The 22,345-nt window shown below is 36.0% G+C and overlaps 1 protein-coding gene and 1 long non-coding RNA gene across 2 annotated transcripts; one reads left to right on the forward strand and one right to left on the reverse strand.

Moving 5' to 3' along the window:
* Window positions 1-8,447: 8,447 nt before the first annotated feature.
* LOC110942428 lies at window positions 8,448-11,409 on the reverse strand. The gene is made up of 4 exons (XR_002594843.2): window positions 11,187-11,409; window positions 9,383-9,613; window positions 9,026-9,314; window positions 8,448-8,815 (listed from the first exon to the last, which is right to left on the reverse strand). It is a non-coding gene; the product is annotated as an uncharacterized LOC110942428 (long non-coding RNA).
* A 1,668-nt stretch (window positions 11,410-13,077) lies between these two features.
* Window positions 13,078-15,827, forward strand: LOC110942421 (probable pectinesterase/pectinesterase inhibitor 41). Its single transcript, XM_022184183.2, has 2 exons — window positions 13,078-14,152; window positions 14,993-15,827. The coding sequence occupies exons 1-2, from the start codon at window positions 13,147-13,149 to the stop codon at window positions 15,667-15,669; spliced, it is 1,683 nt and encodes a 560-aa protein (XP_022039875.1). The 5' UTR covers window positions 13,078-13,146; the 3' UTR covers window positions 15,670-15,827.
* The last annotated feature ends 6,518 nt before the right edge of the window (window positions 15,828-22,345 follow it).

Genomic DNA, 22,345 nt, shown 5'->3' on the forward strand with positions numbered 1-22,345 from the left:
GCGACTTCCTGTACAAGCTCGCTATTGGTGACCCATCTGAAAAATCGTCGTCCATGCCATCCCCTACGAAATCGTTTGCACAACGATAAATGGATTCCAAATTATTAAACTAAATAACACAAAGAATAACAGTTACTAACCAGCGTTCTCTCCTTCGTTGATGTGAAACCTTTCATCATTTCTCAAATCTCCCAAGACCGAATTGATCTTGTGTGACGCTAAATCTACCGCGTCATCGTGATCCTCACTTTCACTAACTTTCTTCTCAAACATACTTTCAAACGTTGCCTTCAACGTTTGTACTTCTTCGTCTTCATGGCTCTCCACCAATAGCGATTTTAACATATCCTCAATTTTGACTTTGTTCTTCTTTGTCACATTTATTAACTGTCGTACTATCGTCAACCTCTCCTGTTGAAAATAGTTTTCCAACATTTTCATAATAAGAATATATACTAATTGTAAAAAACACATGTTAGAGCATATAACTTTACCTCTTTACTTGCCCAGTGTTCCACGTTATAGTTTCTGGGACGTGTTAATCCTTTAAACCGTCCTAGTCCAAACCCACCAGCAAGGATTTCAAGCCTTTCTCTCTCTCTCAGTCTTTTCAAGTTCCAAAAAGCTAAAGGACACACCGCACCGTCTACCTCCATCCCCGTGCACTCAATGCTATCAACGTACAACAACTACAAGAAACAACTATCCGTTCAGCCCGGAAATAATCAACTATTCTAACACATGTTAATTATATAAAATAATTAAAAGTACACTTACCATGAGAATCGTTAGAGGACCGACGAAGAAACTTTGTGGGTCAAGCCGATTCCAGGTATCTTTGCAAGTTCTCAGCTTTTCTACAACAAGGTCACACCAGTCTATTGTTGCAAAGTCCATTTCTTCATCCAGATACTCTAAGATTTCTTCCCGTAAACAACTTTGTTTATGACAATCAACCAGCACTGCCACAAAACACATTACAAAATCCATCCTGAAATCAAAACTGTCTTCGCCATCGGACTCATCTATCATTTTCACCATCTTTGTTGGAGGCACCATTACCCCCGGGTATCTCGCCCTCCAATCCGCAGTGGCATCAGTCAGCATCGGCAGCTTACCAATCGAACTAAACTTTTGTCCACCAGTCGGAATCCCTAATAACTTATGTATCACTTTCCTGTTCACCTTGATATCACCGGCAGGCGTACATATCACCATCTTATCGGGATTAAAATTGTCCACAACAAAATAACCTAACTTAGCCGGCAAACCATCAACGCTGAAAGTTAGCAAACGACCAAAGCCCATTTGCCTGACTGCGTCACGTTGTTGTTCTGTCAATGCCCGTACACACTTATAAAACTGCAGTGGTGCAGATCTTGTCCTTATGCCTGGAAATTCATCCTTTTTTGCTCGCTTACGGGCTTTCTGAACCTTTGGTTTCCCTGCTTTACCTTTCCCATTGTCCTCCGAACCCTTCTTCTTTTTGGTCCTTAACGTCCCACCCTTCGATGTATCCGTCACTTCTGCCCTACGTACTGAAATAACATTTTATACGAAACAACAACAACCCAAACAATTAGTCTACTTTACAACCACCGATGACAACATGTAACAATTTTTCATTCGTAACATCCAAATTTTTGAAGGGCTTAAAAAATAACTAACCACGGTTTTTTCGCATTACATTGCCAGAATTATCATCGGCGCTGTTTCTTTCCCCTGCTGGTTATCACATGTTAGTGAATTTTCAAGGTCATGCCCAATTATCACATGTTAATCAAAGCCATCAATATTTAACTAACCACGTTTTCTTTTGCTTCCACACCCAGAACTATCCCCGACAATGCTGATCTTCCCTACATTTTCAAACATGTTTACTCAGATTTAACTGGATACGCAATTAGCCACTATTATAACAAAAGGAACTTACCACTGTGCTTTTTGTTATGTCCCCGTTTGCTTTCCACATTACCTTCATTTAGCACCGATAGATTCGTAACGAAAACGATTAGCCCAACAAGACATTATACAAATTATAAACAATATTACTGGTTAACCGTTACCTGTTTTCCGTCTTTTCCCATGGCTTGGTGACACACTATCGGTATCATCATACACTGCAAGGCATCCAACAAAATTCTGTTATGCACAATTTCTTATCCAACACACTATCCATATACAGATCACCTTGAACTATGTTAAGTGTTCAGAGACATAAAAATTCTAACCTAACTCCCGTTGGGTCGGACCAAAGTCAGATTGTTGTTTGGAAGGTCCTCGCTTGGGTTCGTCGGATATAATCACAACGCTAGGGCTCTCAGACCTTTTTTGCCCTAACCCGTGTTTCGAAGTCCTACATATATAAAAGAAAACAAACTCAGTTGCCATTTTCCGATAAATCGGTTGAACAAAACCAACTTTTACATGACCGATTACAACAAACTAACCTTTTAATTGAAGTCTGAATCTTCCTTAATCGTTTCAGCTTCACCGACGATGACAAGATTATGAACGACTTCCTCATTCTCCAAGCTGGACACTATCGGCTTCTGTGTTAGGGTTCCGGAAGTAGCTTCTCAATGTTTCTTTTTGGACGAGAGAGAAACATGAACAGATGATAAATGAGTATAATGGTCAAGAAGAAAAATTTTTGAATTGTGTTTGGAGTTGTTGATTTGACGGCTACTGCATGGCAGTGCTTTTTGTTTTCCAATGTGTATGTTGACTTCCGAAAATGCCCTTCGATGGTACTAAATGGCAGTACTTTTTATTTCTTTTTAATTTTATTCATACCAAAATAATCATAGCCATGATCAAGTTTGATGTAAGCTAATCAATGGTTCACAATGGGTTTCCATAGTTTTCTTAAAAAGATAGGGTTTCTTATATAACCAAGCCCTATATATATATATATATATATATATATATATATATATATATATATATATATATATATATATATTCTCCTATATATTAAATTCCCAATGTTTTGAATAGTACAAATAAAAATAAGAAAAAGTTATAATAATATATATGATTTTTTTAATAGTTTTATTATCTTCTTTGCTTTTTAAGTTAGATAAGCTTTTGTCAACCGGTACTGGTATCGAAAATACCAGTACGGTTATCGGTACATAAAGGTAAAAACTGACACCAGCCTGGTACAGAAAACACCAAAAGTCGGTATCGAATTGATTTTGAAAATCTTTTAGTTCGGGAAATTCGGTACTGCTATCCGGTACCATTTGCTCATCCCTGATCACGGCTGTCGTACGAACAACAACGGTATCGTGCAACTTTTTTTGTTGATTTTCTTCAACTTTTAATGATTTCTTTTTTTAGTTTAAGGGGTATGGATGAGCTCGGTGCCAACCAATACCAAACTACTGAAAATACCAATTACGGTACCTGTATATGAAGGTAAAAAACGGTAGCGAACCGGTACCAGGAACGCCAAAAGTAGTACCGAATTGGTACTTAAGATCTTTCGGTTCGGGAAATTCGGGATCGGTACCCAGTATCATTTCCTCATCTCTGACCACAGGTTTCATACAAACAACATTATTACCATACAACTTTTTTGGTTGATTTTTCTTTTGGTTATTTTTTAGTGTTTTTTTTTCTATATTTTCTTTTTATTCTAATCAGCGGTTTCCGTGCGCAACGCGCTCGTAGTGATTTCAAAACACATGTAAATACAGACTAAACAACAAAAGACGTGCGCCGCAACGCAGCGATAGTAAAAAACTAGTATATATTAAAAATAGAAGACATTAAATAGTGTTTTAAATATTATAATAATATATATAATTTTTAATACTTTTATTATCTTTTTTACTTTTTAAGTTGGATAAGCTTGTGTCAACCGGTAGTAGTATCGAAAATACCGGTACGGTTATCGGTACATGAAGGTAAAAACCGACATTAGCATGGTACAGGAAACATCAAAAGTCGGTATCGAATTGATTTTGAAAATCTTTTAGTTCGGTAAATTCAGTATTGCTACCCGCAGTGGCGAATCTTGACAATGAAGACGGGGGGTCGAAAACGTATATACCCAAAAATTTCTATAGAACCGGAGGTTCGAAAACGTATATAACCAAAAATTTCTATACGAAAACTACATATATGACACTACCGAGCGAAAAGTTCGGGGGGTGCTCATCCCTGATCACAGGTACCGTACGAACTACAACGGTATCGTGCAACTTTTTTTTATTTTCTTCAACTTTTAATGATTTCTTTTTTTTGTTAGTTTTAGGGGTAGGGATGAGCTCGGTGCCAACCAATACCGAATCGGTACTGATACCAAAAATACCTGTTACGGTACCGGTATATGAAGGTAAAAACCGGTAGCGAACCGGTACCAGGAACGCCAAACGTCGTACCGAATTGGTACTTAAGATCTTTCGGTTCGGGAAATTCGGTACCGGTACCCAGTATCATTTGTTCATCTCTGACCACATGTTTCATACGAACAAAAACATTACGATACAACTTTTTTGGTTGATTTTATTTTGCTTATCTTTTAGTGTTTTTTTCTATATTTTCTTTTTATTCTTATCAGCGGTTCCGTACGCAACGTGTTCGTAGTGATTTCAAAAACATGTAAACACAGACTAAACAACAAAAGATGTTTGTCGCAACGCGACGATAGTAAAAAACTAGTATTGATTACTAATTAAAGTATGATTTATATATTAATTTTTTTATTTTAAAAAACAACTACTAATTTTCATTCATACTTGCTATGTTACATTAAAACAAAAGGTATGCGGGCAAAAAGCTACACCATTATCTTTTCTGAATTGTAAACCCTAATCTGCTAAAGACAAAACCCTGTCCTCTAGAACTGAATAATTGCTTTGAATAACCCGTTAGACACTGGTTAGAAATTAGCATTGATACTCTTTAGTATGGACATTTTAGAAAGGTCCAAAATCTTGACTTCGATTTTACAAAAAGGGTAGACCGGCTAAAGTCTTGGCCGTGGGTGAGGGGATGAGTGGCGTAGGAAACGGGGGATATAGAAATATAAATATAGAATATAGGGACAAACTCAAATTGAACCATTGACTTTTTAAACCAATATTTGGCTGCTTTCAAGAACTTTCGCCGCATCTCTCTTGATTTATACTTTGAACCTTTATAGGGTTCAATCAATTACCAAATATGTATTGATGTTGAAAATAGATGTTACTTTTATCAATTTATAACAATAGGGTTCAATCAATTACCAAATATCTATTGAGGTTGAAAATAGATATTACTTTTCTCAACTTATAACAATATTTTAAAAATTCGTATGGATTTTTTTTTGCTTATACGCTAGATTCAATCTATAAGCAAAGGAAAATAAGTTGTCTTAGATCGAATTTTGTTTACTAATAAAATTTATATTCAAACATTGAGAATAAATTAAAACATAACACCGTATTTAAACCTTTTCAAAATACTAGATATTACATATTATCAAAGAGCAACTAAATTATAGAGTAAAATGCAATTTTTCTCACTGTGGTTTGATGGCGGAAGCAGGTTGTCACCCCAAATTTATTTTTTTGCACTTTGCACCATTGTAGTTGCAAAATATCACACTTTGCCTCCATGCCATTGACAGAGTTAGAATATTCCGTTTAATCTTTAACATTAACGGAGTACAATACCTCTTTTTCTCTAGATATGTCTCTAGCTCATAGTTATTATTAGTAGTGCTATTCTGATAGCATAACTCTTGCTTTCGGAGACCCTTGTAATTATGTTATATGTTAGATCTACTTTCTACAAGCCAAATTGTATGTCACCACCACATCCATTGTATTCATAACACCTTACCAACCAAACCCTCCAAATCTCATCGACGTCAGAAGTTCCAAGTGACCTCACACAGTGTTAATGAAGTCATCCATCTGACCAATAATGCAGCCATCTTAGTCGTTTTAAACGTGTGTACACTACTACCATCACCAACATGATTATATAACCTAATACTACATGATTATATATGATCACATTACCTTCCTACATAATTATATATATTTATATTCTTCGTCTAAAATACACTTGTCGTATTTTGATGGCTTCCTACGCTTCACATTGTTTTCACCCTTATATAATAACCACCCCGTTTATTTATCTAATGGTCAAAAATCTTTCCACCTTTGTAGGTTATGGACCCATCTATGTTTAAACATTTTTTTCTATAAGTGTAATGGTTGAGATCATGGAGACCACCACTTGATCAATTTGTCATGTAACAAAAGGGTTGGAGTGATAAAATAGGTATAAACAACAACTATTTACTTTTTCAACTTCCCCTATTTTTTAAGTACATAACCCTTTTTTACACAACAATATTTTTTTAGTTAAATTACACTATAAAATCAAACACTTTTTCTTTTCGATTTGAGTATAGTCTTGCAATGTTTTATTTTTTTTTTTATAAAAAAAGTCAACATAAAAAGTCGATGTACTATGCACATAACGTGTGTAGTTAATGTATATGCGTAATTATAAAATAGGTTGAGAGTAATTATCAAACAAGTTACGTAATTATGTAATATATATATATATATATATATATATATATATATATATATATATATATATATATATATATATATATATATATATATACGTAATTATGATGCGGATAAAGTTACCCTTTGCCCAAAAACTCGCATCACATCCTAGTGGCTTATCCTTTGTATGTTAATAACTCACTCTATATACAAATATTAATAAGATATATTTTTTTCATTAAAAAATAAGATGTTTACAAATAAATTGACTTAAAAAATCGATGTGCTATGCGCATAACGCGTGTAGTTAATGTATATGTGTAATTATAAAATAGGTTTACGTAACATTTATGTGTAGCTATGGATCAAATAAAATTACCATTTACCCAAAGACACGTATCACATCCTAGTATCTTTTGTATAAATAACTCGACTCTATATATAAAATATTCATAAGTTATGATTTTTTTCATTCAAAAATAAGAGGATGTGTAATTGCACTTGCTCCTAACTAAGACCGAGTGGCTGAATTTGGGCTTACCAAACTCCAATCTTAGTTGGCTTTCCCCCTAAATATATTTTGAATTTTATTCAAATATAGAAATATCAAACTAGTGACATGACTCTTGACCGTTTAACTTCAAATTCCAATTCTAACAGACATAAATGGTATTATAATACTTTATAAGAAAAGAAAGCCAGATAATTGCCACCCATTCTAACATACAGTTGACTGTCGGTGTATATTCTAAAACCTGCTTCATTAAAATTTAAAATTATTGACTTCTGCTCATTATATTAAAACTAGAAATAAAGTCTATAACACAAAACTTATCTTTTGTACCAATACATTAAACAACAATACATTTTCAATTTCTCAAATCAACAACCTTAGCAATGGTTTTACACTAATCAAAATGCATAATTTTATTTAGTAACCCCTTTTCATATCACACATGATTTTCCTAAGAAATCATATATGAAGATAGTCATTTTTTCTAACACAATTATAAGTCACTAACATAAACATGTCACACTAAATCATACACTTATCATAACGACCCGTATATCGTTCACATGTAACCAGAAACGTCTTGAAAATTATAATCCTGACTCACACTTAAGAGAATATAGCAACATGCAAAAATAAATTGAACACACAGAAAAGAAAGTTGACAAAAATTTTCATGTATAAGATAAAAACAGTAAAAATCAACGAGTTAACGACTTAACGTGTTATAAAATATATATAACTAGTACTAAGAACCCCGCGTTGCGGCGGGGGCAAACACTAATGTCACACTACTGCCAACAACCACCGACACTGAAGTTGCTGCGTGTTAATGCGAAGAAATTAAAGCGAAACGTAAAACATAGAATAAAATAACTAAGTTGTATAGGACTTGCGCCTTACGATAAACCCGCGTCTATATTTTCCCGTTTGATAGGTTCATCGTAATCTATATATAATCACTACTAGAAAAGAGGGTTTTTGTCATGAAAGTTTTGGTCACAAAACAGTAGCAATTTCCCTGTTGTCACCATTTTGCCACCGAAAATGCGATGACAAAAACACCCGTGTCAATTGCCCTAATGCCACCAAATAGCCACCATTTTTATATTTTGCCACCTTATTTTTGCCACCACAAAATTGGTCAAAATTATTTGCCACCGCTTCTTGTTTGCTACGTTCCACCATGTTTGCTACCGATTCGCCACCATTTAACCACCATTTTCATGCCTTGTTTGCTACCGATTTGCCACCATTTAAGCACCATTTTCATTGAAAAACGGTGGGCATTTAGCGAGCTTGTTGAATTATTTGCTACCATTATTTGCTACCATTTTGTGATTGCTTGAATATTGGTTTTTTATTCAGCTTGATTTTTTGCATTTTTCCCTGCTTTTTTCATATAAATTATATATCAATAAAATTACAAAAATATATAAGAAGTCTAATAAGATCACAAAAATCCAAAATTATATAAAACATCTGTGTATCAAAAGCATATAAAACATTCTAATAGAAATACCAGCTAAAACATCAAATAACTAAAAAAATCCTAATACGATAAACACCCAAACATTAAAAACCAAGTGTTTGTAGCCTATCTTCAAATTGTACTTGTTAACATAGCTTCAATTTGTGACATCGTATCGAGCATAGCATCTTTATCGACCTTATCTTTTTCTTTTTCAGCCAAAAACCCGGAAATAATTCCATTTAGCCTTTCTTTTTCTTCATCCTTTTCCTTAACGAGCTCCTTGATACGTAAGTTCAACTTTTCAATCTACAGAACAACCAATGAATTAAATCAAGAATATAGAATTAGCGAAAACTAATAACGGGTCAAGTTTCCATTAAGTTACACAAATATCTTAAGTTACACAAGAATATAGAATTAGCGAAAACTGATAAAACAAATTCAGTTTCCATTAAGTTACACAAATATCTTAATAAAATTTTTAGAACATAAACAAAAATATATAAAAGAATATACCTTAGTTAACCGCCAAAATATACGAAAACTGATCGGGGTAACCCCGAGTTAGAGGCATGAATTGTGGAGAAAAATTATTACCCCTCGTGCACGCCGCTAGAAAATGGTCCGCCACTGCATAAACGACATAATTAAATAGGTATATATACCATACCAGTGGCAACATAGCAAGAAGACATAGATCCTGCAATGTTCATGAAGCCTATGGCTAACATTTCGTTGTTCCCATCTAGGTAACTAGGTTGTACCCTTTGATCGAAGCAAAAGATCGACCAACAGCAACAGCTTCCTGTCATATTTATCCACTTAATTAATATATACATACATATATAGTAATATAATTATGTAATTAGCTACCGTTAAAGCAATAATTGCACAAATGAAGCCGATTTTGGCTAGTTCGCTAAGGTGTGGACTATTGAACTCCGACTGATTTAGTGAACTTGGATTTAGTCCTCCTTTGAAAAGTCTAATGATTTTAACCCCATGTTCATCAGCTCTTGTTAGATATACTATCAAGGTGGATATAATGACTGATATAACCGGAGAAATGGCTGGCAACCAGAATAGTTTCTTCTTCTTTTTTCCCTGAAGTTAATTTCATCATTGATCAACTTAAGGTACAATTAATACATCATCCACTTTATCAATTCACAATAAAGTAAAGACTACTCACAATAAATCTGGTAATGAGGATGAATATAAGTAGGGGTGCAAATGAGCCGAGCTACTCGAACTCGGCTCGAAAAAAAAGATCGTACGAGTCGAGCTTAAACGAGCTCGAGCCTAAAAACAAGCTCGTTTAGAAAACGAGCTCGAGCCGGCTCACGAGCCTAATCGAGCTTTCTGTTTTTTATATTTTTATTAATATATTTAACATATATTTATATAATAATAATTACCATTTATACAAATATAAAAAAATAACTAAATTATATGTATAATCATAATTATAATTAATATAAATTAATTAATAAATACTAAATGAGTCGAGCCCGAGCCGAGCTCGAGCTTAAAAAATTACCTTCGAGCCGAGCTCGAGCTTTAGAAATCAAGCTTGAATCGAGCCGAGCTCGAGCTCGAGCTTTCATATGTTAAACGAGCTCGAGCTCGAGGCTGGTCGAGCTCGGGCTCGGCTCGTTTGCACCCCTAAATATAAGGAACGAACATCCAAGAACAAAATTCAAAGGATACCACTGCAAACCAAAATCACATGTTATATATCCTTAAGTCATAAACAAAAATATTTAACTAGGAACGAAAGAAAAATAAACACCACTTCCTTTTATTCTTTTCAAATCAACCGAAAAAGACAAAATTATCTATCACATAATTTTCAAATTATTATGTGACATTCATCTTCTTCCTATTATTCAGACATGCATCGCTGACTTATACTGTACCTTGGGCTCATATATTTGTACACACCATTAAAACACAGGTTCAAGCTTATAAAAGAAGGCCCAGGTTCTAAAGCAAAAACAAACAACAACACATAGTCCTTTGAAATCAAAACAAACAGTGGAAAGTTCATAAACCCATATAAACTTTTCAATTTACAGCATTATCTTCATCATCATGATTTCTTATATTACCTCATTCATCAATTCACCCTAACACCTTATGGACACAAGAAATCATTCTAAGCAAGGTCACCATCACTAAGAATCATTCTTATTTTTAATCATCCTCCTATGCATGACCAGGTTGTACTTTACGCATGTAAGGTTGTACATTTAAATGAAAAAATTCCAGTACCATACTCATCATTCTTGAACAGAGCAATATCAATATTATCAAAACATTATTTCGAATCTCATTAGCATACAGGAGCATCAGTCATGAACCATTACCATCATCATTGTTATCATTCTATCAACTCATTTAGCACTCATCTCTATCAAGTATCAAACTTTTCATAAAATTTTTTTCATGAACACATTCAAAACATGAAGCATCAGGTTGTACCTAAAAATCGGTGAATAAACCCTAGGTATTACACTAAAAACAACAGATCAACTAAACAGTTGAATAAACCCTAGGTACTACACTAAAAACAACAGATCAACTAAAAACTCGAAATCGGTGAAATCGAAGTGATTTTAGTTGACAATACAGTTGAATCAAGTGCGGAAATGAAGAGAGAGTGGAGGATTTGTACCTTACGAGTGGCTTTCCATGGAGATTAGGAACCCTAATTACGAGAATTTGGGGGTTTTATCTCTGTGTGGATAGTGTAGTGACAATGAGCTTTGATGAAGGTTCTGGTGGCTAAAACTCAAAAAGGATTAACCTAGAAGTAGGGGAGCGGGTTCTTTGAAATTGCTTCTGCAAATTTTGGGAGGGGAGTTATTTAGTTGGAACCCTAATTAATTGACTTTTGAAGCCAGATCCACTAAAAAATAACCCGTTTATTTGAATTTTCATGTTGTCACCAATAATATGGTCACAATTAATAAATACCTTTTTTATTTTTCATGTTTTTACGTATTTTTCCCACAAATTGCCACCGAAAATAAAATGGTGGCAAAAATTGCAACCACTTTGCTACCATATCATGATAAATACACTTATTCTCATTTTCGTGGCAAATTGGTGGCTAAATTTGCTACCATTTTTTCGGTAGCAAATTTTGGTCACAATTGCCCAATTTTCTAGTAGTGAATTACCACTATACAAACCATAATGCATACATTACAACAACCATTGCATCAATATGTTGCAAATTATATTTATAAAAGATTTTGGCTAAATTAATTAGATTATTATAAATAATAATAATTTACAAATAAAACAACACAACTTTGAATAGATCAAACCGATTGAATTTTGGTAAGATAATGAAACCATTATTTGATTAAGGTACAACCACTTAAGCACAATTTACAACCATACATGCATATTAAGGTACAACCACTTAAGCACAATTTACAACCATACATGCATACAAAATAGATTGAATTTGGTTAGATAATGAAACCATTATTTGATTAAGGCACAACAACTTAAGCACAATTTACAAAAATGTTACAAAATAATAGTATATAAATAAATTAAAGAATGAAACAATTATTTAATTAATATACAACAACTTAAACACAATGTACAACCATATATGCATACAAATGTTACAAAATAATAGTATATAAATAATACAAAGATATAACGTAAATACGTAAAATAATTTAATGTGTTTTACAATTACAAAGATAAGCTATAAACATGGTTGTAAAAGTCGCTAAGCACTCCCTAGTCAGTCATGCGGGGAGTTGAGAGCATCCGGCCAAGGCGGAGTGTACTCGGACATGCTAAATTATAAAGAATTAAGTTTTCGGAAATTGAATATATGTCAAATAACATAAATTTACTAATATTTATAATAATATACTGTGAAAATAATATATATTTTTTAATATGATAGGCATGTCAATTATGTTTTATTTTTTTAAGTTAAAATCGGCCTGAGTTGACCTATTAGATCCGATTTTGGCTGAGTTAACTGCGTTTGATAGATTTCGAGTAATTAGACGTAGTTGAAGAAAGTCGCATCGACAACCTACCTTGTAGTGATTACTCGACGAGTACTCGGACTAAAAAACCTTGTTTTATAACCATGGCTACAAGTATCTGGTCTTACAATTACACAAACCAAATAATTTAGGCATCAAAACATGAATTAAGTATTGTTAGGGGGGACAGGGCGTATCCGTGATGGCACTTGTGGCTGGTGACCACGCGTGGAACATCGCCGCCACCCGTGGCCATCACGCGTGGACTATATAACACGTTGAATCTTGGGTTGTGAGGGAAATTATTGGGTGTGATGAGTGATATATATTTTCACTAAAATTCATCACTACCCCTTTAGGATAATATGAGCAAATAATATTATATACATTTGAAAATATACAAGTTGTATCCTAGCGACCAACCAAACATGTAACGCGCTTTCAAGCTAGCCTTCCCATGCAAACGATTGACTTATTCCTCTTTTCATACAACTCCCACTATTTCATATTATTTCATGCACTATAAATAACTCATCCATCTATCCATCCTTACACATCACATCCATCAATTAAATTCCTCATAACACATACAACATATATACAATATTATTCATGCATGCAATAACTTCACAAATGACTACTTCCACCCTCCTCCTCCTCCTCCTCACCACCCTCACCCTCCTTTCCACCACCTTCGCCGCCGTTCAGCCGCCATCCTCTGCCGCCACAATCTGCCAATACACCCCTTACCCATCCTTCTGCCGGTCAACCATCCCTATCAACAACTCCACAGCCAATGTCCATGACTACGGACGCTTCTCCGTCCGCAAATCCATATCCGCCGCACTCAAATTCTCCGCGTTAATCGATAAATACCTCCGCCGCTCCTCTATTCTAACAACCGGTGCAATCCGCGCGCTACAAGACTGCCAATATCTAGCCGGAGTCAACGTTGACTTCCTCCAAAACACTTTCCAAACCGTAGACAAAACACAAACCGCACTTTCCACCATGAAATCCGAAGACATACAAACCATGCTTAGCGCGATTCTAACCAACACGCAAACATGCATCGACGGCATTCAAGCAACCGCGTCTTCTTGGAGCTCGAAAAACGGCGTGTTAGCGCCTCTAGCCAACGATAACAAGCTCTACAGCGTGTCGTTATCGTTGTTTAACCGCGGATGGGGCGTGAAGAGCAAGACGATGCGTTCTTCGCGTTCTTCATCCCCGCATAAAAAACTTAAAAACGGACGGTTACCGTTGAAAATGTCCGAACAAACAAAGGCGATTTTCGAGACTGTGGGAAGGAGGAACCTTCTGCAAACGGATGACGGTGGCGATCAGGTGGTGATTAGTGATATTGTGGTGGTTAGTCAAGATGGGTCTGGGAATTTTAGTAACATTATGGATGCAGTTAATATTGCGCCGAATAAGACTAAAGCTGAAGATGGGTACTTCTTGATTTATGTTACTGCGGGTGTTTATGAGGAGTATGTTAATATTCCGAAGAATAAGTATTATTTGATGATTATTGGAGATGGGATTAATCAGACTGTTATTACTGGAAATCGGAGTGTGGTTGATGGCTGGACTACTTTTAATTCTGCTACATTCAGTAAGTCATTAGTTGTTAAATTGTCGTCTTATTTTCTGATTATTTGAGAGATTTGTGTGCACAAAAAAAAAAAAAAAAAAAAAAAAACAAACTAGCTTTAGCGACATTTTTTCGACAAAACTGATTTTGTTGTAATCCCTTTTTATGGAACTTTTTTTCCTCGGAAATGTGTATTTCCGACGGTTTTTTTAAGTGCCTAGAAAGTGGCATTTAGTGAAATTTTTTCGACAAAAATTATTTTGTCGAAAAAATTGTTATGGGAATTTTTTCGTTCTAAAAAAAGAGCAGGTATTTCACGTTTAGACCTATTTTTTCAAAAGAGTTAAAAAAACTGATTACTTGGAAAAAAAAAAAAAAAAAAAAAAACGATTTCTTTTGTTTGAGAGATTTATGCACATTCGTTTCGTTACTAGAAAACTGGCTCGTTCTAATGGTAAATTTAGCGGGAATGTGTAAAAACAATCTTTATATTGTTGAAAAACTGTTTCTATGAAACTATTTTTTCCTAGAGGAATTGTGAATGCATTTCCGACGGTTTTTTTCTTGAAAATGCGTAGAAAATGACATTTCGTGACACTTTTCCAACGAAAGTCTTTGTTGGAAAAAACGATATGGGAAACATTTTTTTTTTGTTGGAAAAAACGATATGGGAAACATTTTTTTAAATGGCCAATCACGTTTTTTTCTTCAGAAATGCGCAAAAAAGGACCTACTTTAAAAAAAAATGATTTCTTCAAAAAAAAAAAAAAAATTTTTTTTCTCGAAAATATTATAGTTTCTTGACCATTTCAACTATTTTCCTTTTTCACAACGGAATTTTGACTTTTTCTACGTTTGCAGTCGTGACCGCGCCAAACTTCGTAGCAGTCAACATAACGATCCGTAACACCGCGGGCGCAGTAAAGCACCAAGCGGTTGCGCTACGAAACGGGGCCGATCTATCAACATTCTACAGCTGCAGCTTCGAAGGCTACCAAGACACGTTATACACGCACTCCCTCCGACAATTCTACCGCGAATGCGACATATACGGCACGGTGGACTTCATCTTCGGAAACGCAGCCGTCGTTTTCCAAAACTGTAACCTCTACCCCCGGCAACCAATGTCGGGTCAGTTCAACGCCATCACAGCACAAGGCCGAACTGACCCGGGTCAGAACACCGGGACCTCGATCCAAAACTGTAATATCCGGGCGGCCGAGGACCTGGGTTCGACCAAGACGTATCTTGGGCGTCCGTGGAAAGAGTATTCACGAACGGTTTACATAAAGACGTTTATGGATACGTTGATTGATAGCGCGGGGTGGCGTGCGTGGTCGGGTGATTTTGCGCTTAATACGTCGTATTATGCGGAGTTTGATAATTCGGGTCCAGGTTCGGATACTAGCGGGAGAGTTACTTGGCCCGGATTCCATATTATAAACGCGACGGACGCGGTTAATTTTACCGCGTCTAGTTTCGTGATGGGTGATGAGTTTTTGCCGCAAACGGGTGTGCCTTACAACGGTGGATTGTGATTCTTGAGTACAAATGTACAGGAATTGAGATGTTGTAACTTGTAACACGTTTGATTGATTTGTTATTTTATTTAAACATAATGTATTAGTTAATATTATTAATGAAATTAAATGTAACATGCATTTGCAATAAATATATTTTCTAGTGATTTTCCCAAGAGGTGCAGTGCATTTAACACGCTCCCATACGGTAGTAGCTAAGTGCATTCAACACGCTATCATGCGGTAGTAACTAAGCCTCTTAGGGTGTAAGGAGTGGTTAAACACTTGAGAGTGGCAAACTAAAAAATCAACCAATGAGAGTGTGCCACGTCAATCAGAGAAAAATGTTTAAACTTTGGTGAAAAATGTTGGCAATGGTTTAGACATTTGGTGAAGTGGTAAACTTTTTAAATAAAAAAAAGAGAAAAAAATGTGATTGGTTGAGATTGGAATGGACCCCACCTCACACCCCCCTCTCTCCCCTTCCCTCCCTTCACCGAATCGGTGATCCTTCACCGAATTTCACCACATTTCGGTAAACATTCAAGCGGCAAAATGGTTGGCAGTGGAACAATGATCGGTAAAGTAGTTTACTGATTGGTAAACTATCTCCACTCCGTATCCCCTTAGTCTAGTGGCATTATATATTTATTCTCGCTAAAGTAGTGTGAGTTAGAATCTCACAAAATTGGCAATATGGGCTATATGTAGACGTTGAGAGTAAATTTTAGTGTCTATGCGCGCCTACAACGGCGCTTGAGGTGGGGCGTTAAGAAAAAAACTAAGAACGCTAACATCGAAAGGGGTAAAAAGGAAGTCGAGAATTCAAAGAAAAAGGTATATATTTCGTATAGGACGCAATTCTGATTTCTGTCTTTGCTCGTGGTCTTGTCTGAAAATTTTATACAAGTGTTATGTGGACCAAATGTGGGGACATCGTTAGATATAATGCACAATGATATGTATCATGAATACAATGTTCAGTATGTGTGGAGAATGTTGAGTATCTGTGGAGAATATGTAGGAATTCGTTCGTGCAAAAATAAAAACAAAATTTTATTAATTCGAATTACTGAACAACAATAGAATGATACTGGAAGTTAAAAATACAATTACAACTGAAAAAATAGAAAATTTAAGAACAGAATTATAAACAGAAAGACTGTTCTTGGCTGAGGATCGTGTTAGACACAGGTCCCTTAAAACAAATTTCGAGTCTTCCAGGAGAACTCATTTGTTTCCAGGATACAATAGACTAAGCAGTTGCACTGCCGGTCTTGACTCCAACGCGAAGGTATACCTTGATGCTTGAAGAAGAAGAGAAGTATTCAGTGAGAGAAGATTGTATCAGCTGTAAGCTTTCGGTGTGTCTTCTACGGGTAGCACCCTATTTATACTGCAGGTCATGGATAAAACTGAAATACGAATTAAATGGGAGAATTAAATTGCATTAAACATCTTCAATGCATTTTAATTCGTCATTTCATTCTCAGTCAAAGCCGTTGACTCGTCAGTTTCAAATGCTGAACTATAACTGCACTGTTATTAATTGCTGAAGCATCTGCGCGCGCGCAAGACAAACTGGCACGCGCAGGTCTGCACACACATGCGCGTGTGCGCCACGTCACCTGTGAGTCTATACGAGCACGCCACACAGTCGCGCCGTATTGGCTCACTTTGGTGCGCCGCGCACGTCACATCAGTGCCCATGCGCCACTGCGCGCAGACCCTCCTGGGTCATGCGCCTACATGCCACGTCACATTGCCCATGGCACGCGCGAGTGCGTGTCAGCGTGCCCCGCACCCTTCGCGAGTACACTTAGTATGTGCTTCCATTAAACAATAAGGATGGAGAATTCCCTCTTAAATACCCCTTTAAGTTTCATCTTTCCTTCTATGTGGGATAAGATGCCACTTTCCCACTTTTTTTCAGCATTCTATGTTTGAAACACCAAACTTTGAGCATCGATATCTCATTCATCTTAGCTCCGTTTTGGACGTGGTTTAGTTCGTTACGAAGCTCTTCCAACATAGAACACAAACCAACAAATAAATATATAGAAAACCCTTAGTTTCTTATATTTATTTCTAGTCCAAAATTAAGAAAAAACATTTTTCTATATTTGTAAAAAGTGCTATTTTCACAAATTTCCAACACAATCATCACATTATTCATTGTGTTTGGAGTAGAGATAAACATAACAATGATAATATATATTGTTTGGCATCATGAATATAAATCGAAAATGGGAAGTACCTCAAATACATTTGTGTGTTTTTGGCGAAGAAGACGACATTCTGTAATAATGACGAGTCAGTCTTGTCTTGCCTCTCTCTAACCCTTCTCTTGCCCAAAAAAATATAAGGGGTGATTCACCCAAATAAGTTTTCCTTAAAAAAAAAAGAAAAGAAAAAACTATGATTGGTTGAAAGAGGAGGGGTCCACCAGATATCTCCTCTTTCTCCTCTTCCCTCAAGCGGTGAGTAGTCATCGAATATATGGTCACCACACGGCAACTTTGGCAACGACTGCGGTATTGCCGATTGGCAAACGGGGTCACCGAACAATTTGCCGCACCCACCCCACTTACCCTATTTGGAAACCCAAATCAAATATCATGAACATTATCACAAATAATATGGTGAACACCATCGTTAGACTGCCTCCAACACAAATTCCTTAAAATATTCACACACACCATCCCCTCGTTTAATAAAAGAAATACAAATAGTGTAAAATAGTATAAACTAGCGGGATTTGCCCGCGCTATGCAGCTGGAAATCGTCTGTATCGGTTTGATTCGCTACACAGGGGATTCGGGATGGTAACGATTCAGAATCGGTACAAGACCTGCACTCGGCTTAAAGTCATGATATGTTTGTACGCCTTTTAGATTAAAAACGAATACCAATAGTGAAAAAAATATATTAAACACAGTCGCGTATTCAACTGTATAAAAAGACAATGAACATGAGTTATTGAAGGAAAATCAAAAAATAAATAAAAACTAAATGGGTTAAAGGCGTATAGATTTTAAAAGATATACCGATACCGGTTCCAATCATACTAATATCGGTATCGACCTTGTCCGTATTTGTTTTGTTCAACACAGTACCATTATGACATCGGCACTTGATTAACCCTTCGACACCAAAAAAGACTCTATTTCTAGCAAAACTCGTTTTCAATAAAATTTATAAAATCAAACAAAATACGCATTTAGTTTTTTTACACCAAGGCAAGTCATCAAATAAAATACAAATTAGTAAAAATTAAACGGGTTGAAAACGTATATCATACATAATACTATGATAAAAGGAAATGAAAAGAAAAAAAAACTATGATATAACTATTGTTGTAAAAATATTCATTAGTAGGAAGAAAAAGAATTAAATATTATATAAAAGTTCAAATATCATTAAATAATAAGTTTACTATTCATCCCAAGTTTAAGTTTAAATTTAAATTTAAATTTAAATTTAAATTTATATATATATATATATATATATATATATATATATATATATATATATAGGGTGGGGTTCTAGAGTGAACACTAGTGTTTTTGCGAACTGAGTAAACAAATCCTGGCCATTGATCTACACACGTGTATGGCCAGGATCTCATCATCAAATCGTAAAATACACTAGTGTATTTCAACATCAAATCCTGGCCATTAATCTACACACGTGTATGGCCAGGATTAGTTCACACAGTTCGCAAGCTACACTAGTGTTCATTCTTGAACCTAATCCTATATATATATATATATATATATATATATATATATATATATATATATATATATATATATAAGGGAAGGCTAGACAGAAAACCCTTAAGTTTTTAGAAAACTCTGGAAACTCAAATCTCCCCCCATTTTAACCCAACCTCCCGACAATTTTTTTTTTTTTGAAAAAAATAACACATGTAATATACATGTTTTAAAGTGTTTTGGGCCAAAAAAGCGCCGAAGGGATGTTTTTAAAAAAAAATAAACAAATTTCAGCAATGTCCGGTTGCCTAACATGTGTTAGGCACAAAAGACAGAAACTTGCTGATTTTTTTTTTAAAATCATTCCTTCGGCGCTTTTTTGATTTTTTTGGCCCAAAACTCTTAAAAACATGTGTATTACATGTTTTATTTTTTTCGAAAAAAAAATGTCGGGAGGTTGGGTTTTCTAGGGTTTTCTATATAGCCCTCCCCTATATATATATATATATGGGAAGGTTCAAATGAAAACCACTAGTTATTGTGAAAACTAGAAAACTAACTAAAACCCACTAAAAAGGAGGGGGGAAGACTTTTAATGAAGGAGGGGTAAAATTGGAACAAAAAATATATAACTTTTCAAACATTTCCCATTTCTCCATACGTTATCATTTTATAACAAAAATGGCACCATAAGATCACAAATTTTCTTATCTTTCATTCAAGTATATTCGAGCATATTTTTTATGACATAAAAAAAGATTTATGGTGTCGTCTTGTTTTCAATACTATTATTATAGTAGTGCACATGTGCAATATAACATGTAATACGATGTGCATTACATGCTTAAAATTAGTTTTTTTAGTCTAGTTTAGCTTTTAGGGTTAGTTTTTTTGGAGGTTTAGGATTAGGATTAGGTTTTTGGGTGTGGGGGGAGGGGGGTTTAGGTTTTTGGGGGTGGGGGTGGGGGGTTAGGTTTTTTTCGGGTTTATGTTTAGGGTTTAGTTTTAGGTTTTTTTTTGGGGGGGGGGGGGGTGGGGGGGTTAGGCTTTTGGTGGGAGGGTGAATTTAGGTTTTTTGGGGGGGGGGGGGTGGGGGGGGGGTTTAGGTTTTTGGGGGGTGTCGGTGGGGGGTGGGTTAAGTGGTTTAGGCTTTCCGTATTAGTGCACATGTGCAGTACAACCAAATTTTTTTTTTTTTTGAAATTTTTTTTCCATATATAAAAAGTAGCAATTTTTCTAAAAAAAATTGTAAAAAAAAAAATTGTATGTTTTTAGGTTTTTTTAGGCTTTTTTAGTTAGTTTTCGAGTTTTCACAATAAAAGTGGTTTTCATTTGAACCATCCTCTATATATATATATATATATACACATGTATGTTTTCACTAAAATTTATAAAATCAAACAAAATACGCATTTACTTTTAGTTACGCCAAGGAAGGCAAGTCATTAAATAAAAGACAAATTAGTAAAAATCACTGCTTCATAATAATTCATGGAACAAATAAACCCACAATGTTCAGATCTTGAGATGTTCGATGTTCAGATCTTGAGATCTTCGATTTTCAGATGTATGATGTTCAATGTACTGATGGATGATGTTCAGATCTTGAGGCGATGTGGGTGTAACAGAGGTAGGTCATGAGAGTCTAGGGGAGGAACACCCGATAAAAGGATTTATATCATGATTAAATGTTCGGATATCCAGTTTTATACACCCCTAGGGTCTGTTTGGTATAGGGTAACGGAATGGTCGAGGGAATGGAATGGACGAGGTAATGGAATGGACAAATGAGTGAAATGGACCATTACCATTTCATGGTCTTTTTGGTTACTATGTAGGAATGGAATGAATCATTACCTTATTTTGTTTGGTAGGCAGCAAAAGATGAAGGAATAAAATCGACAGTGGGTAGCGGTGGCGGTGGCGGTGGTGGTGGCGGTGATGGGGTGTCAGCGATGGGTGGTAGTGGCATGGGCGGCGTTGGCGAGGGTGGGTGGCGGTGGTCGGTGGTGGTGGCGGGTGTAAGTCGTGGTCGGCGGTGATGGAGGGTGACGACGACAGTGGGTAGAGGTGGTTGGGTGGTGGTGGTGGCAGGCGGTGGTGGGTGGCGGCGACGGTTGGCAGTGGTGGTCGGTGGTGGTGGCCGGCGGTGGCTAAGGTCGCAGTGGTGGTGGTTGGTGGTGGCGCCATTGTTTGGTGGCGGAGGGTGACGAAGGCGGTGGCTGGTGGAGGCGACGTAGGTGGCGGTTGTCAGGGGCGGGTGTTGAAGGTGGTCGGTGGCGGAGGGTGACGGCTGGGGTAGTCGGGCGGCGACACGGGGTGGCGATGGCGGGTGTTGGCAACGACGGTGGGTGGTGGTGGTGGGCGGGATGCTGATGAAGAAGGGTGAGAGGAGGGAATGGAATAGAAAAAAACAGGGGTGATGGATCGAATGAAGAATGAATTTGAGGGAATGGAATATTTTATGTAATGGGTTATTACATTACTTTGACCAACCAAACACATGTTTTTTCATTCCCTTGTACTAGTTCATTCTATTCCGTCTCTCATTCTCGCATACCAAACACTACTCTAGTGATGTTTGTCTAAGGAATGATGTTTGTTTCTTTAAGATAAATCACACCCTTAAGAGCTCATCGACTAACTGTAACAATCCGACCTGAATTAATTTGATTTTAATCATTTATCTACTCTAATTAGCGCCATTATTTGGAGTTAAACTGAAACCAACAACGAAAAAAAAAAGAAAGAGTTAATTGTTTTGGGCCATGGACTAATGACTACTATAACATCAAAATGAAATATCTTAACTGGGCTGGGCTGCAACTAAAAGACAATAGGCCAGCTAAAGAAGTAAAAGGATCATGAATTCATGATATTGTGTGAATGTGAATGTCTGTCGAACTAAAGCTTGTTTTTGTTGTAGATTTAATTTTTTAATAGTGCATTGAACTTGGTTATACATAGAGCTAAATATT

The sequence above is a fragment of the Helianthus annuus genome, chromosome 1 (assembly GCF_002127325.2).
Source record: "Helianthus annuus cultivar XRQ/B chromosome 1, HanXRQr2.0-SUNRISE, whole genome shotgun sequence".
NCBI classification, from domain to species: domain Eukaryota; kingdom Viridiplantae; phylum Streptophyta; class Magnoliopsida; order Asterales; family Asteraceae; genus Helianthus; species Helianthus annuus.

Excerpts from the sequence above, each read along its gene's own strand:
- LOC110942421 (XM_022184183.2), top strand. The coding sequence starts at position 13,147 with ATGCATGCAATAACTTCACAAATGACTACTTCCACCCTCCTCCTCCTC. Across the intron at positions 14,153-14,992 it reads TTTTAATTCTGCTACATTCA|TCGTGACCGCGCCAAACTTC; the intron begins GTAAGTCATTAG and ends CTACGTTTGCAG.